Below are 17,132 nucleotides of genomic sequence, written 5' to 3' on the forward strand. Positions count from 1 at the left end.
TCTCGCACTTCTTGGGAGAGAATCCCAACTACCAGGTCAATGCAGATGCTACAAGCAGCCATCTCAAAGAAAAGGGTGAACTTTCTGGGCCAATCCAAAGAGGCGTCAAAGTTGAGGAGAGGGGTTTCATGCCCTGAAATTTAACGTCAGCTGGGCATTATCCTGAAGCGCAGAGTGCCTGTCGTTTGGGACAGGAAATGAGTTTCAGACCACCCACCTCCTTGGCATTGCCTGCACTGCAGCACTCATCCTGGCCGCCTTACTCTGGCTAGAAATGTTATAAATATCTTCAGTGGACAGAAAAAAAAAGAAGGGGTTGGATTCATGCTCTGTTCCATGCCATCCCCTCCTGCTTTGAGGCTGCCTATGACATTGCCAATTTAGTGGGATAGTTGTCCTAGAGCAAAGAAACCTTTGCAGAGGGCTGTTCAGATTTTAGTTAAGTGGAAATCCTTGAAAGAGAGCTTAATTGATTCCTCATCAATTCAGCTGCCTTCTTATTTGGGTGCTTCATGTTACTTTGGGGCAGTCTTGGTTCAAGATTCTCAGTTCTGCCAAATAACTGTAGAAGACTCAGCAGGCATCATGATCACAGAATCCTCAGAAGAGAGGCAATTACAGACCTGTAGCATTTAACGTAAAAAAATAGGAACCTTCCTTCTTAGCCTGTGTGATCAGTTAAAAGCCACTCAGAATCATAGAATCATTTGGTTGGAAAAGACCTTTAAGGTCATTGAGTCCAACCGTACACGGTTAGGAGGGGCTTCAGACTGCCATGTAGCGATCACAGTACTTGCAGACAGGCCTAGATAAGCCTGGCCTCCAAGCACAGTGGGGAAATAGTGTGGGTATCCATAGGGCTAGGAGAAGACCAAGTATTTACCCACCAGTTGTAAAACAGTCCTCCATGCCTTTACTGCTTTTGGTAGGCTGAGAAGCTGGATTTAAAATAAAACTGGCATAGTGTGTGCATCCATGTCTCTGATTGCAGGGAAGCCATATTCTTATAAATTATTGCACGGCACGTTGAAGTCGATGTTTACTTTGCAGGAGCATGGGTCAATTCGAGTCCGTTCACAACCAATGATTAGATTTAAGATTCTGTATCAGCTAATGGTAATGACTGAATTTTTTAGTACCAATTTAACTGTATAAATTAAAAATGGAGAAAGTCTTTCAGAGAGCACCCAACAGAGTTGCCCATCACAAAGCTGTACAGTTCACTGAAACAGGCATATTTTCTGTATTCCAATTAGTAGATAAGGAGACCAAGAAGAATGAACTTTTTTTAAAGAGGAAAGCTAGAGCAAATGACCTTTACCTTCCACTGTCTTTTTTCTTCTGAAATTGTGCAGGACATTATTGCACACATACAGACACACAGACGCACAGTTCTCTTATATCGTGCCAGACAACTTCATATCCTATTGGTCAAACAGCGCCAGGATTAACACAACATGTGTGATAAAAATTTATTTCCTCGGGTTTATTGGTGTCAACCTTACAAAACAAAAGCTGCTGTTAAATTCATGTCATGCCCAAGGCCACCAAGATAAAAGCCCATCCTTGGAAAATGTTTATAAAACTCCTCCTTTAAACAATCATTTTCTTCATTAAGGGGTAAATATATCTCTGTAAAAGATGGATGTTACGTCAGCTGTCACTTATACAGACTTGTACCTTACAACAGACTAGGGCCCCTTTTAATGCCAAAGAAATTTAGCTTTAAAGCACATGGGGAAGAACAAGAGAACTAAACCTCAGGCTACAACACCTGAAATTTATAAACCATATATTTTAGATCTTAATGACTTAAGAACAAGACATTGGGCAGAGCTATGTAATCAAATGCCACTTTAAATTATCTCCCTTCAGCTTGTATTTTGTTCATCTCGCTACCCTTGCAGTGTAGTAAGAAACACTAGTCTGGGGCAATTGAAATTAGGGGAGGACAGGGTCTTCAAAGCTAGGCTTCAGGAGATACCATCAAAATCTGTTTTGGCTCAATACTAAAATTTCAAACCCACTTTTGAAGGCCTTACCTTGGTCCTTTAACAGTCGTTGAAGGCCAGGAAAAGTTTTGTACCAGTAGGGATTTCATCCTCAGCCTTGCAGAACCACAACATGCTGATTTGTGAACTTGTGGTCTTCCCCATTTGATTTGCCTGGAGAAGAATAAGTTCTCTCTCTGAGGGAATAAAGTATCTGCAGCCCAGCGCTGTTACACAAGGCTATCACAGCCTCTGCCTGGCAAATATCTGCTTTGTGAATAGTGAAGGAATAACCGAATCCAGAGAATCAACAGTGTTAACAGGAAGTATCATTGTACAAAACATAAAGTTTTTGACGTAGTTGGGATTGTGAGCACAGACTTTAGCCTACCCGCTGCCAAGATGAACTTATCCTTTAATGCCTTACAAGCTTTTTATTAAAAATGCAATAAAAGGCTAAAAAGAGCCAAAACATTTGAAATAAAAGTATTCAGGAAAGCTTTCATTTGAATACCCTCTTACTCCCTTTCCCTTTGTTTATTGATAATGTGTGTAAGGAGACACTGGTGTGGCGGAATAAAAGGCAGTAGTTGAGAGGGGCTCTAGTTAGTTTTGTGGGGAGTCCAGTTCTTCAAAATTCCAAATGTCTTTGTGGTCAGCAGATGAAAAGGGGGTATTAAAGGGAGGGAGAAAACTCCCAGCAAGGTAGAAAGTACAACTTATGTTTCAAATATGGATTCCTACTTACAAACTTGACAAATTGTCTTAGCATATTTCCCTGGCCAACCAGAGATCCATCAAACTTCTGTCAGCTTCAGGATGTGTTTAGTACCTTACTTTTAGTCCCTTCTCTGTTTGCAGCAGTCCATGCCGTCTTGGCCAGATACTACGACCAAGGGAGAGATTGAAGGAACTGAAGACTTGCATTCTAGTTGTCATTTCCAACTTGGCCAAAACCAGTGGAAATGGTGATATCATCAGTCTGGCCCTGACCATTAGATCACAAAACGTTTGGTCTGATGAGGTCATGTCTCAGGCTGAGAACAGTGTATGCCCAGTGGTGTAACGAGCAATCCCTGGTCTTCACTGACCTCAGGCACACTGTGATGAGTAAAATTTCTTTCTCTCACATCAGCTGTATCGGCATCAGTGCAAATTTATGGACCCCCTCAAAGGGCAACGGGTAGACTATTCCATTCCCTATCTGTTTTCTACAACAATTAGGGCTAATTCCCCACATGCCAATTTTAGTTCAGCATTCTTCCCTATGTCCAAATGTGACCTCAGCAGTCACACCGTGAGCTCAAAAGTTCTTTTTGTTTGGATCAATTATGCTTTGTGTTGTGGACTTTTCTGACTGAACACAGCAGTGATGTACTGAACTCTGTGGGGTTCACATTAACTTGGCTAATTTGAAGAATAGATGTTTCACAGCATCACAACAAGCTGTTAAAGTCCATGGTTAAAACAGGCTGCCATTAAAATAACGTGCTAAATAAGGTTGCTGTTAGCATGTTTGCTTGTATCACTGAAAACTTACGAGTCTCAGATGACCAAACTTTGGCTTATTCTCTGACTCTGCTTTTGAAAGGAAAAGCCTTAGAGTCCTTACAGTTTCTGGAATTACATCATGCCAGCATGGGGGCTGGTCATAATTTAGCCTCTTCTCTACAATGGAATATCTGTCATGAAGTTGCTTTTTTAACAATATTAAGTGCTCCTTTGACCCAGTAAGTGTAATCCAGCTGTCACCGAGGACAAAACTACTGTCCTGCAAGAGAGATATGAACTGGTTCTTCAAGTTATTTTGGAAATGATACCAGTTGATCAAGCCAGCTGAGAAGCTGAAACGTTATAGTCACTGTATGGAATAGGTCATGCTCGTAAAACCATAGGAATCAGTGCGTATTTTATATATATATATATATAGGGACAGCTGTGACAGAACAAGGGGTGATGGTTTCAAACTGAAGAAGGGTAGGTTTAGGCTGGATCTGAGGAAGAAATTTTACAATGAGGGTGGTGAAACCCTGGCAGGGGTTGCCCAGAGAGGTGGTGGAGGCCCCATCCCTGGGAACATTCAAGGCCAGGTTGGACGGGGCTGTGAGCAACCTGATGTGGTTAAAGGTGTCCCTGCTCCCTGCAGGGGGGTTGGACTAGATAACCTCTAGGCATCCCTTCCAACCCAAAACATTCTATGATTCTATATTTCTGCAGGCTTAGAAGTGCTCTGTGGCAGTTGTGCAGCTTTTGAACTGAAGATACATGATGTTCAATAAGTTTGACCAATCAGTTTGTAACAAAGTCACAGAAGACTGTGTAGACATCCTCTTAGTTTTGTGAGTCTAGACCTCTGCTTCTGACTATTCCCTTTTTTAACCAGAATACTGCTGGAATATCAGTAGGGTGGATGCTTGTGTGTAGTCAGGCTCTGCCTGTAATCTACCTTGATTAGGCTGGATCAAGACTGCCCTCTCATACCTCACTCATTTGGCTCAGCAAGGGTGGTCGTAGGTCCCATGTCATGGCTTCTCCATGTGCACTGAATCAATTGCACACTGTTGGTGGTGGATAGCTCCTGCAGCTGTGACCTTAGACTCCAACCCAACTGGAGCTCATCATGATCAGAGTTTCGGCAAAGGTTTATTGGCTGTTTTCGACTTCATTAAATCCCATTTTATTCCAATTTAGAACGTCTGAGATTAAACAATAGGGAAAATAACCTAGGAGTCAGAAAAACAGAATAATATAAAAAATGAGCAAGCAAAAATAACATAAGACCAGTGGATCAGTGTCTACAGAAGGCTAGAAATCCATGATTTCATAAGCTGTCTGAAGTGGGTGCACTGGATTTAGTATAGCCCTTCTTCCCCCTTCCAAGTTGCAAGGTGTTCATATTCTAAAAACTATCATAACAATTTGCACCGATGAGCACTCTTCTAATGTTCTTGATGTATCAAAGTTTGAAAGGGCTTTGGAGAGAGCTTTGCTTCTTTTCCATAAAGGTGATCCTTCCAGACCAGTGTCGAGGCATATGGACAGCCCAGCAGACACAAAGCTTTTGGAGCAGCTGCTGCTCTATCCCATTTGTGTGGATAGACAAACATCCAGCTTCTCAATATGTCAGCCCAGCAAATTTCATACATGTTCTGTGTCTCCTTTTGGAAGAGATTAATAATAGCAAAATTTCTAAGTGCCTTGCTGAAATGTCTGAAGAAAAAGGAAAGCATGTTGGGACTGTCTGTATAGTGGTGTCGAGCTCTGAGTAAGGGAATCCCAAGCAAATCTAGCTTGTGATTACTTCTGCACACACATTTGTAAATGCTCTGTTGAATTTATTTTAGACAAAACCAAACTGCACAGAATTGGAAAAGAAATTAGTTCTTTTTAATGACTGTAAGCATGAGCAAAAAGCTTTTCTACTGTCAAATTATCTCCTTCTTATGGACACAGAAAGGAAATTACAATTAGTGGAGAGAAGAATCCGTGTTAGGAACTTCATTTAATACATTAGGAATTGTTTCTTCTCTGGGAAGCTTTAATTCACATCCCAGAAAGCACAGAGATCCAATTAAGCATCAAAGAGAAAAACATAATCCTGCATTTTGAGATATTTATTTTTATTCAACAAATCTCAGCTCCAAGACTGAAGTCCATCAATACCTGGCATTTCATGTCCTGCTATGCAACAGCAAGAGACAGTTTAAAATAAAGTTCAGAATAATAAAGAAAGGGAAGGTTGACATGAGTACAAAAGTAAATCACAGCTATAGAGGAGACGCTGTAGACACAATGTGGTGGTCAGTCCCTCGCATTTAAGGCAAGGATGAAAATAGGGTATAAATGTTGTAGAAACTAGAGGCTGATAAAAGGCAGCAGACCAGTTTAATGGAATTTCATCTCATGGAGTTATAGCTTTTCAGACAGGAGCTGGAAAACTGTTATGCAAATACAAAGCAAGCTGAAATTGCACTTAGAAGTGAGATTTTTTTTTTTTTTTTTACCAGACATCCCAACTGTACCACTGTACATTGTGCAGCTGCACAGACTGGGTAAGAGCTGTGATCCATTAGCATGGGGATTGCTAATGACTGCTCCTGTTCTGTTATTATTTCTAACGAGAACTCCCAAGAGCCCCATTGTGCTAGGTGTCCTGTATTTACAGAGTAAGAGGCTCAGTCTTGGAGTCAACATATATCAGTTGAAGTATATTACTATAACACACTCATTCATTACTCATATTAGAGATGGAAGGTGGGTTCCAGGGCACTTACGGGACAGATCTCCTGGATCTGCTCAGCACCAAGTGAGCAGCTACTCTGTGCGCTCTTCATCCCCGAGTGAGGCAGCTCAGAGCTGCCTAGATTCCTGATTTGAATCTCCAGAGAGAGGTGAGACCTAGAAGAGGATTTGCAGAAACCTTTCAGTTAATCACAAATCTCCTTATGCAAGCACAGAACTAAATACCAGGAGGAAAATGGGGGAAAGGGCTGAAGCGGGCTTAATCTTTTGTGTCTAGCTGAGGGCCAGAGATAGGTGCTTTCTTTTATTAGGGATTTCCACCGACTCTTCTCCTAGAGACAGACAGATAAGCCAGCTCAACTGCTTAGACTAAAAACTCTCTCCTTTTGTCATGCACATGTTCTATACCTCCTTTGTGCATGGTGGGTCTTTTCTGAGAGTGCAGACTTGTCCCTTCTGCACAGGTACAGACGACCTGAACTCAGTCCTCCAGCAGAGCCTGGCAAGAATCAGCATTTAGGCCAACTCAAATATCCTGGTTAGGGTCACGCTGTAGCACAGGTTATGCATTCCCCAGTGCAGGCTCTCCAGGATAAAGCTCAGGGCTCGGGATTCAGGAGGTGAAAACTCGGGTGCCCTGAGTCACATTTCAAAGCCACTGCTGAAGGTCAGTGTTCTCCCTGATGAGGGCTGATAGCAAAGCCGATGGATTCATTTTCAGTCTCTGGAGAGCATCCTTTAATCTTGATTTCCTCATCCATGGAAAGAAAAAAAATGACTGTTACTTTTCAGATATATTCAGGTTGCTGAGCTATGTAAAATGCGCTGAGGTCCTTGAGTGGAGTGGACAGTCATCTCACTACCAGAAGTTTAAATATGCTTATAAAAGCAAACAGGTTTTATGTTTATTGACACAAATGATAATTATTATTTCTACATTAGTAATATTTACATAATTGATGCATGTTTTAAAAATAGGTAAACAGATTGTTTGTATAAAGGCATTAAATTATGCAGACCTTGCTTTTAGGACATGATCTCTGAAGGAAAAAACACATGACCTTCAATTAGTGACATTGACACAAGTTGCACAACCGTTCCCCAGTCGCTACTGGAACAGGATCTTTTCCAGAGGATTTCATGCTACAGATTTATTACTGGCAAGGATGGAACCTTTCAGGTTTTGTCTTGCTCTGTAGTTTGAACCTTTCCTTATAACATTTGTAAAAAGGATGGTTTCAAAAGCTAATGAGCTTTATGTCTTCTTTAGTTCCAGCAGAGGAGTTCATGTGTCACTACAGAGTTCTCAAATCACAGAAATGAGAGTTTCATAACACTGCAAAACGTGTTTCGTTATGAAGAATGTATTTAGCACTTCACTGCTATCTAAATCATGCCAATCATGAACCTTCTGGTTTTTCCATCTATATCTTTATATTAGGTACTTTTCCCAGATATTCCCCGTAACTTGCCTTCTAAAGCAAATGCAGGTTGTGAAAACAAGGTTTAGCTCCTCACCAAAGTCAGCTTTTCAGCTCTGTGCAGTGCCTCTCTCCGGTCCTTCCTTTCTGGAAAAATCTGTGTGAGGCTAGAAATGGCCTCAGATGAGCCAACTCATAATGGGAAAATCCCAGTTAAGACAGATTTTTAATTATTAAATTTTCTAGTAACATGTTGAAGGTCAATGGAACCGCCCCAGTTTTCAGGAAGCTCTGAGCAATTTCACCTGATCTTATACTTAGCACTAAATCCATATTTATTAAAGGATTTAGCAGGCAGGTCAGTAGCAGCTAAATCTCTGATTCTGCATCACACGAATGCTAAATAAAATTTTTCATCTGCATTGCTCTTCTCTAAGCTGAAAAGCTTTAAACTGTTGTCAAGCCAATTTTAGGATTTTGGGGGGATAGGGGTAAACATGTAAAAATGGATTTTCTATAAATGAAGCACAAATTGCCATCATTATCCCTTTCCCAACCCAATTCTTTAATGTAACATGAAAATAATATGAAATTCTGGATTGTGCCACTTCTTGTGTTGGAAGCTACCATGTCTGTTATGTCAATTAAAAAGGGCCAGGAAGAATGCGTTACACTGGTGGCTAATGTTTGATAGGTTTCTTTTCCCAATTTTCTTCTGAAATATCAAAGGCAACATAGCAGACTTTTTATTCTTAAAGGGACAGATTTGGGTCAGGTTTTAGCAGGATATAAAAAAAAAAAAAAAGAATCAGGTACAAGGTTTTTATTTGTATGAGGAATTGCTTTAGTAGCCTTTCTTCTGAAGTGGGCTGTGACCTCATTACACCTGGCACAGTGCAAACACAGAACAAAAAGTATAATTTTGGCCTCAGATAGCTGAGATTCTTAAGCATTAAGTGAACAACAATGGACAGAGACATGCTGATGGAGGTGGAATAAAATTACAATACAATTTTTGTCAACGCAATATGGAGGAGTTAAGGCACATCAGCAGCCACTGTCAAGATTTTGGGTAGGTTTCAAGGTGGATTAGGATTTTTAAGAGAGGAATTCTGAGGCAGCCTTTACAGACCTGAGGGAAATCTCTTCCCAAATCATGAGGGGGTAATGAGAAAAAAAAGCCATTTGTCTAAAAACTAGCCAGCAGGTGGTTGAGGCTGGCCTCGTGGGCTGGTTCCCAGTGGGGGTGAGCAGTGATGGAATAGAGCAGGTCCTGAAACTGAAGATGAGTTATTTCTTTTTTGATTATTTGCATGAAAAATAACCAGAATCCTTCTGGAATGGCATTATCCTTTTCTAAGGATAATGTTTATGAGGCACCTCAGACCCCTGGGTGAACCACCCCAACGCTCAACAGTGCCTTGAGCACAGTCTGCTCCAGAAGTTCTCCATGAAAGAGGTTCCAGGTGATTTGTCCTCTGGAGCAACCTGTCTTTTGCTCCTTGATGCACAGAGGGCAATTAAGTTCAATTTAGTTTTTCAGGTAAGAATGTGACATAAGGTAAGGTGAAATCCAGGCAATGGAAGACACCAATCCTAGAGAGTACCATGGTGAAAACCCAGATGGGTGAGTAGAAATGAACTTGGTTCCTTAGATAAAACCCTACATCCGTGAATCAATTAACGTCCATCAGTGCCCTCTGGTAAGTGCAAGTGTCAGGGAGCAAAATACAGGGTTATTACTCAAAGTCCAGGTATTTCCCACAGAGGTGCATGGGCCGATTGTACCTTCTGAGGACAGTAAACCTCATATTTGCTCTTAGAACTGGGCACCAGATTTGCTCAGAAGATCCCCTTCCTTCAAGGAACTACAAGCGGCCTTAGGAGCTGCACGACAAGATGAAGTAAAACACAATGCACCTCTAGGAAAGGATAAGGAATGGCTAAGCTGTTCATACAAACAGTGGAAGAGATTAAAGAAGAAAGGAAATATTTAGTCACCTTTTGGGAACAGCTGGTGTGAAAATATTTAACAGGCAGGTCTTTTATGCGCAAGCACAGTGTTCTAACTAAGCTTAAATAGGCAGGAGCGATATCGTGCAGCTGGCCAGTCAATTACAATACTGTAATAGGAGAATTAAAAGCTTTCTTTCTCATTTGCTCACACAGCTCAGATGGTAGCTAATCATGTCCTCTAATTTTAACAACAGAACTGGGAAATGTACCAAAAAAAAAAAAAAAAAATGCAGCGTGTAATAAGAACAGAGGTGGCAAATTCTGTCCCTGGGACTGAATGACGAAGGAACGATTCACCTGCCCTTTTCTGGAAATCAGCCTTAGTCATCTTGAGCTGTCCGAAAAGAGCTGTATTGAAGCAGAAATTTAATCTGAAATCCTTTTTGATCATTTCTTTGAGTGCCACCAGAAAAGTAAAAGCTACTCTGACTATTTAATCACCCATTAGAAACCTGTGAGCTTTTAAGAGCGCCATGTTATACAGGGCCAGGGCGTACAGCAGGATGTGTGTTGTAAGGCTGTTTAAATTGTATGGTTCCCATCTATCTTTAAACTGGCAGCTAAATGGAAGATTCAGATTTGAGAGTTCCTGGCTCCTGGTTCCCTGTCAGAAATAATTAAACTACATTTTAGGGAGACTGTCGTAAGTAGTTTGCTTCACAAGTGTTTTTCACAGCTGAGGGTCTTTATTACAGCTCTTGGGGCCCAGGAATCCAAACCACCTTATGTATCGATTATATATGAATTATCCATTCATAAGCTGGAGCCTGCATGCTCTTGCGTGCGTCGGTGGTGGTACGGCTGGGGTCTCAGCTGGGTGGGAGATGAAACCCAAAATGTTCCCAGAGTTCCCATTCTGGGTTAGCCCAAGATCTGTTTGGTTTAGATCATTCAGCGCGTGTCCCCGGCCCACATGTGCAAAACTGTTCCTTGGCAGCATGTTGTCTGGGAAATATTTCAGTCGAGATGTAAATGTCCTGGTGGGTTTTCCATCCCTTTTCATAGGAATGACTCCACAGAGATTCTGCCTTTCAGAAAGTGCTTTTTTCCCCTCTCTTCACTATTTTTGAATGTCACGCCATTATCCTAGTTTCACACCTTTAAATAACTCCAGCAAGGCTTCTGAGTATCACTCAAAATAGCTTCCTTTTGTCCCTGCTTTTTTTTTCTGCACCACTGACTTGTAGATGTCTGACTTACTATCATTTCCCCGACATATCAACAGGACACAAGACTGGATATCAGGACATCTAGGAGGTCCTGTGCCTGTCACAGGGTTCATGTATACCTATAGATCCATCAGTTCTTTATGCCTTGTTTACTGGAAACATTCCAGACCAGGTTGGACGGGGGTGTGAGCAACCTGATCTGGTTAAACGTGTCCCTGCTCCCTGCGGGGGGGTTGGACTAGATGACCTCTAGTGGTCCCTTCCAACCCAAAATATTCTATGATTCTATGATTTACTTTATCTGTCAAAACAGAATTAACATCTTAACATCAAAAAATAACCACTGGTACTCAGTCAAACTCATGAATAGTCTCATACCAAAGATAAAATATTAAGTAAATAATAGTAAAGTCCTTAAGATGTTCACATGGACCTTGGGGTCACAAGGGACTGAGTCCTCCAAGATGCCAATTTTCCTGTCCATCGCTGGGGATATTTGTCTCTTTGGAATTTCAGAGCTTCACAGTCAGCAGTGGAGGTTACTCACAGTGCACATCACTGGGCTTGAGGATACCAGTGCTACCCCCAATTTAGAGATGGGACCCTGAAAGTCAAAGCTGGGGAACGGGACATAATGAAGATGTGAAGTAACTGAGGTGATGTTCTCTGGATTGCTTGGTGAGCTGGGAGCAAGAAAAATTACGTTATTTAGTATTCTGAGGTGCAAAGTTCAAAACTTATGAATAAAGAATGTAAACCAATAACCAGAGGAGTGGTTTCAGTCCAACACTAGGGTAGCCCTATGGTGAAAGGCTGCTGGGAAGCACCAGGGGCTATAACAACACTTTTCTAGTTTGGGCTTAAATACCAGCAGTCTCGCACTTTGTACTTCCTCAGTGCATTTCTTCTCAGCTTGCTGAAATTTCAGTACCATAGATCGAGCTTTTTATTTTTTATCTGCTGTTTCCTTTATCCTCCCCCAGACTTTGTTCATCAGGTCAGCCAAGGAGAGCTTAATTTTTAATTTTTTTTTTTTCTCTTTTTTTTTTAGTACAGCTTTATTGCTACATTTTCTAACTTGCAGGTCCTGTGTGTTCACAAACCATCCTGACCGGCCCACGCTCCATGGCAGTGCTGTCTGGCAGTTGGGGAAAGAGGTAGAAAACACACACGGCTGGGCTCCAACCCTTTAGCAAGTCAGTAATTGCCCGTCCCTTCTGTTCATAACGAGCACTGTAGTACGATGTTACCTCCCTCGCATCTAGGAGCTGTGAAAATCCGTGTCTCGGTGCCAGATGCAAAGTAAAAACTTCTGACAGCAACTCAAGAGTCCTTCCTCAGCCATGTCTTAAGCGATAGTGTAACTTCGACTGACTTCCAGTAAAGATTCTGTTACTTTTAGGCAGCAAGTGGTATCTGCACATCCTCAGTTTAAGCACCCGAGGTGCCCAAATATACTTTTGCAAGTTTGACTCTAAATGGGACAGACAGTTCCTGAGTGTCTTAAGCACATTTGAACTCCAAAGTTCTTTCATTAGAGATTTAAAGATATAGGACTAAATGTTTGAGCAGGATTGGAGACATCCGAGACACTACAGCAAAAGGAGTTTGATGGGAAACTGTTTCACCCCCTTGAGCTGTAGTAAGCAAGAGCTAAATACTGTGTTCTTGTCACATGTGGAAAACGACATGTTCCCTAGCTGTGCGAAACATTGCTATTATTACTATCATAGTTACTGCTGTCTAAAGAGCTCTCTGATCCTTGGAGACAAGAGTTCATTTCAGCGTAAGGGGCTGAAGACCTTCCAGCTGCCTCCTATGATACAAACCATCCAGCTCGGGAGCCCTCAGCGCAAGGAGGGCGTAGAGCTGTTGGAGCGGGGCCAGAGGAGGGCTACTAAAATGCTCCGAGGGCTGGAGCCCCTCTGCTATGAGGCCAGGCTGGGAGAGTTGGGGGTGTTCAGCCTGGAGAAGAGAAGGCTGCGGGGAGACCTGATTGTGGCCGTTCAGTACCTAAAGGGGGCCCATAGGAAAGGGGGGGACAAGCTTTTTAGTAGGACTAGCTGTGACAGGACAAGGGGTGATGGTTTTAAACTAAACCAGGGTAGGTTTAGACTGGATCTAAGGAAGAAATTCTTTACAATGAGGGTGGTGAAACACTGGCAGGGGTTGCCCAGAGAGGTGGTGGAGGCCCCATCCCTGGGAACATTCAAGGCCAGGTTGGACGGGGCTGTGAGCAACCTGATGTGGTGAAAGGTGTCCCTGCTCCTGCAGGGGGGTTGTCCTGGGTGACCTCTAGGGGTCCCTTCCAGCCCAAAACATTCTATGATTCTATGAAAACCTTCTTGGAGTTGAAGGGGATGTTCCAGCCCCACGTTGGGAGCATGCCCTGACTAGTCTAAGCTTTCTGTTACTGGCGGTATTAATTAGCAAAAGACTAAAAGCAACTTAAGTAAGGCTGAATTTCAGTCAGGTGTGATCTTAATGCAGGCTGAGTAGTTTTGAATATTTTATGTGCAGCCAGTGACCCGAAGTAAATGTCTTGTATAATACCAGTCACCCCTCCACCACAAGCCTGGATCCTGCACTTGGTATGCTCAGAGGCACTGGAGATGGTTTGGTGTCTGAGATACTCATTTTGGGGGTACATATCTGGGGGAAGAGGGATAAAATGTGCTCTGCAGAGTACCCTGGTACCCCTGTCTGGGCTTCCAGCCCAGCCCTGCTCAGCATTTCTTCTGTTCACATCTTTTCTCCATTCGCCCCAAAGGGAACTGTGTCCATACCCTTTAAAATCTATAAAACGGTTCAGTCAAGCAGAAGGCTTGAGTCCAAAACATTTGGGGAAGCTTGATCGAATTTAGATGCACCAGGTAGAAATTGGGGGAGGGGAGGGGGGGAAGGTAAGACCTGATAGTCTGAAATACAGTCTGAATTGCCTCTCCTTGAATTGGGGAGAGCGCAGTCATGGTTTACGAGAGATCAAAAGCGAGCAGCCAGGTGATAAGCCTGGAGAAGAAGAAATAGATTCATTTCATTTCATCTGCAGTATAACACCACATCTGTGTTTGCTTTTATTTTTTTTCCTTGCAATCAGTCCTGTATAGCAATGGTGGTAACAGGTACTTTAACACCTGACTTGTGGGTACCTGCTCTCCACCAAATCTCAAGTTTTCCAGACAAATACACTGCAGATGAAAACGTGACGTGTCCCAAATTCATGCCAAGGGCATGCTAGGTTTTAGCCAAAAGCCTCATGCTGGGATAAAATATTATGCATATCTGTGTCCTGATGCCTACTGGGGCTCATGGAGGGTGGGAAGGCCAGCACCTCTGAAAAGCTGAAGCCCTTTAGCTCTTCTCTTTTTTGGAGGTAAGTAGCGAAATGCCCAGCTGTGACTCCATGCTTCCGTTAACTCCAGTAAGACTTGGGAACAAGCCCCATCCTATCAACTCCAGTGCATGTAGCTCACATAAAGGGCATGGTGGTACCTTGGAATGCCTGGGAGGGGATTTGTGATGGGGTGGTAGGAGAACAGAGACACAGCAGATGTGCAGACTCAGCAGAAATATATTCTATATTAATTTTAAAGAGAGGAGAAGGGTTTTAATGAATCCCATCCCCAGAACCGTGGGCTAACAAGCCATAAACAGGCTTTGCCAGCCCTTAACTTTAGCATCAGTAGTTTATCAGCACATTGTTTCCACACTTAACCAGATTTTAATTAAATGTGACTTTTGTTCTGCTTACTGGAAGAGCCTTCCCCTTTGGATTTGGTGATCACAAAAGCTCAAGGAGTGCAAGAGAATTAGAAAGCAAATAGGAGGATCAATCACAGCAGACCTCTGCAATCCATGTCCGTCTTTTTTTTGTAATATACTTATTAGATTCTTATTGTCAGGACGGATTAGTGTTATGAGCTCCAGGAATTCCTTTCATTGCCCTGCAAGGCGAGGTAGTGAAGTGTGGCTGCTTTTCTTAACAATAACGCTCTGGATTTTTCCCCCTCTCCCTTCTCTCCACCCATATCCCCTCCTCTCTCGTCTCTCCTCTCCCACAGAGATTTGCGCAGCGGACTGCGGAGGACATGGCATTTGTGTCGGAGGCACCTGCCGCTGCGAGGAGGGATGGATGGGCACAGCCTGTGATCAGCGAGCGTGTCACCCACGCTGCAATGAGCACGGGACATGCCGGGATGGCAAGTGTGAATGCAGCCCGGGCTGGAACGGAGAGCACTGCACTATTGGTAGGGAGAAAGAAAAACCGACTACTTTTCAAAGAATAATTGATGATCAGGGAGGAGAAAAGGCGCATGCTTAATTGAATATGTGTGACTTAGTGTAGCATGAGCACCTTTGTTCTTGGATTTCAAGTTCTGACATCATACATTTTCATGTGGGAACAAGACAAAATGTCCTTTCATTTGTTGATGACGTGGCTATATATATTTTTTTATTATCAGACGTAAAGTACACCTATGTGGTGGTTGATCTCGCAGAGACAAGCCATCAAATGTCAGCTAGATGCTTTTAAAAACATCCCACTTTGCCTCTCTCAAAAGGTCTTTCTGTGGCCTTCTGTGGACTTCTCTCCACTGTGGCGACAGCATTTTCAGAAACATGCATCTGATTTAAAGTTTTCTTTCCTTTTCTTTGCTCCATTATTTGCACTGCCACTTTGCTTGCCAGGATGAAAGAGGAAACTGCAGTTAGATGACTTCTGGCTGCTATTTAACCCTGTCTTGCTTATCCCTTGCCTGCTCTGCTGTCTTTCTAACCATTTCCCTCTCTCTTTGGTCCTGTATTCCTCATGCGCCGGGCACTTATCTTGAGTTCTTGGTGTCATGTCTATTATTATTAATAAAGTGCCACCAATATGCTGAAATCATGCAAAGAGGTGCAGTTCTCACATTAAGCAATTTGCAGCATCATTCATGAACTGGCTTGGCTTTACCTTCCTCCTTCACCTCACTTAACTCCTTGATGCATTTTCCCTTCTTCCTTTCTTCTGGCTGCCATGCACTGAACCACCTTAGCCCCCACTCTGTAGTCATGCTATGAAATCAGTAGCATTAGAACTCCCCAGATACCATTTATTATACTTTAATGGAAAACTAAATTAGTGAATCCAGTTCTGCTCTCAATAATCCCTTGTGTAGACCTGAAAAAAATCAGTTGACTTTTAGAAGAGTTGTTCCAGAGTGAGATTTCTCCTCCAGTCATTTTGCTTTAATCAGCTTCTTTTAAACAAAATTTCCCTCTCTGTTGCTTTCATTATGCCATGATACATATAAATCACACTACATCAAAATTAACCGCTAGCAATACCTGGGCAAATGTCAGCATAGTTATCTGTGTGGATTATCAACTTAGTTATACATAGGCTTCGTTTTTCTGGCTTGAACACCAGGTAAGTTTACACACACAGACAGACAGGGAATCAAGCCTGATCACAATATTTTAATTCCAGCATTAGGGTAATGGTACAAACCATATCTGTGACTCAATTCTACATATCATTTATATTTATGCTAATGTCACCCTACCACATTATGGTCTCCACATGCATCCCCTAATGAAAAATATCTAGCTCTTAAAACTTCCCCTGTCTCATTAAACATTACATTCTACTTACTCTTCTACGTCCCTAGCAGCTTTCATTTCTTTTCATGAGGAAGGGATTAAAAAATACCCCTCTCTTAAATGACTTTAAAATGAAAAGAGAGCAGTCCTATGTTAATTGGAAGCCTGTGTTTCTATAATATTCTTTTATAGCCTTGTGTTCAAGTACTTTGATTAGGAAAGCAACAAAGATTCATGAAAGGGTTTTAAAAAAAAAAAAAAAAAAGTTCAGCAAAAGGCCCCAAATCCAGGGGACAATTTTATATGACAGTAATTTATGCCCACAAAAAAAAAAGCGCCTGATTCGTACCCTTAGTGCCATTTTATTAGTTCTGCTGCAAACCCAAAATGCCGCTAGTCCGCTATATGATATTTCTCCACACAGCTGATATGCCTGGACTGTTTTCAAACAACAAGCTTTTATCTTTCACAGTAATGAAATTTACCCCATTATTTGTAGTATTCCTCACTCGAGGTGTAAAGAGTCCGTGTTATCATGGGAAAGGCCAGCACTGCAATGCAGTCAGCATCAAGATTTTACTGGTGCACGCTATCATTTTGTGTGGTGCTACCTTCCTATTGCAGTGCTGCCTTGGCTTAGGAATCATTCTTTAATATTTAGAGTGCTGGAGCAATTCTGTTTCTTTTCACTTCCCCCCTCCCCATCCCAC

General features: G+C 42.3%; 1 protein-coding gene across 1 annotated transcript in view; it reads left to right on the top strand.

The window, feature by feature from the left end:
* The window catches only part of TENM4 (teneurin transmembrane protein 4), a 357,308-nt gene that overhangs the window by 213,435 nt on the left and 126,741 nt on the right, over positions 1 to 17,132 (top strand). Inside the window, exon 12 of the mRNA XM_009637125.2 lies at positions 14,901 to 15,086. Coding sequence (XP_009635420.1) covers positions 14,901 to 15,086 — 186 coding nt within the window. The remainder of the gene's footprint in view (positions 1 to 14,900; positions 15,087 to 17,132) is intronic.

The sequence above is a fragment of the Egretta garzetta genome, unplaced genomic scaffold (assembly GCF_000687185.1).
Source record: "Egretta garzetta isolate BGI_Z169 unplaced genomic scaffold, ASM68718v1 scaffold323, whole genome shotgun sequence".
Taxonomy (NCBI): Eukaryota; Metazoa; Chordata; class Aves; order Pelecaniformes; family Ardeidae; genus Egretta; species Egretta garzetta.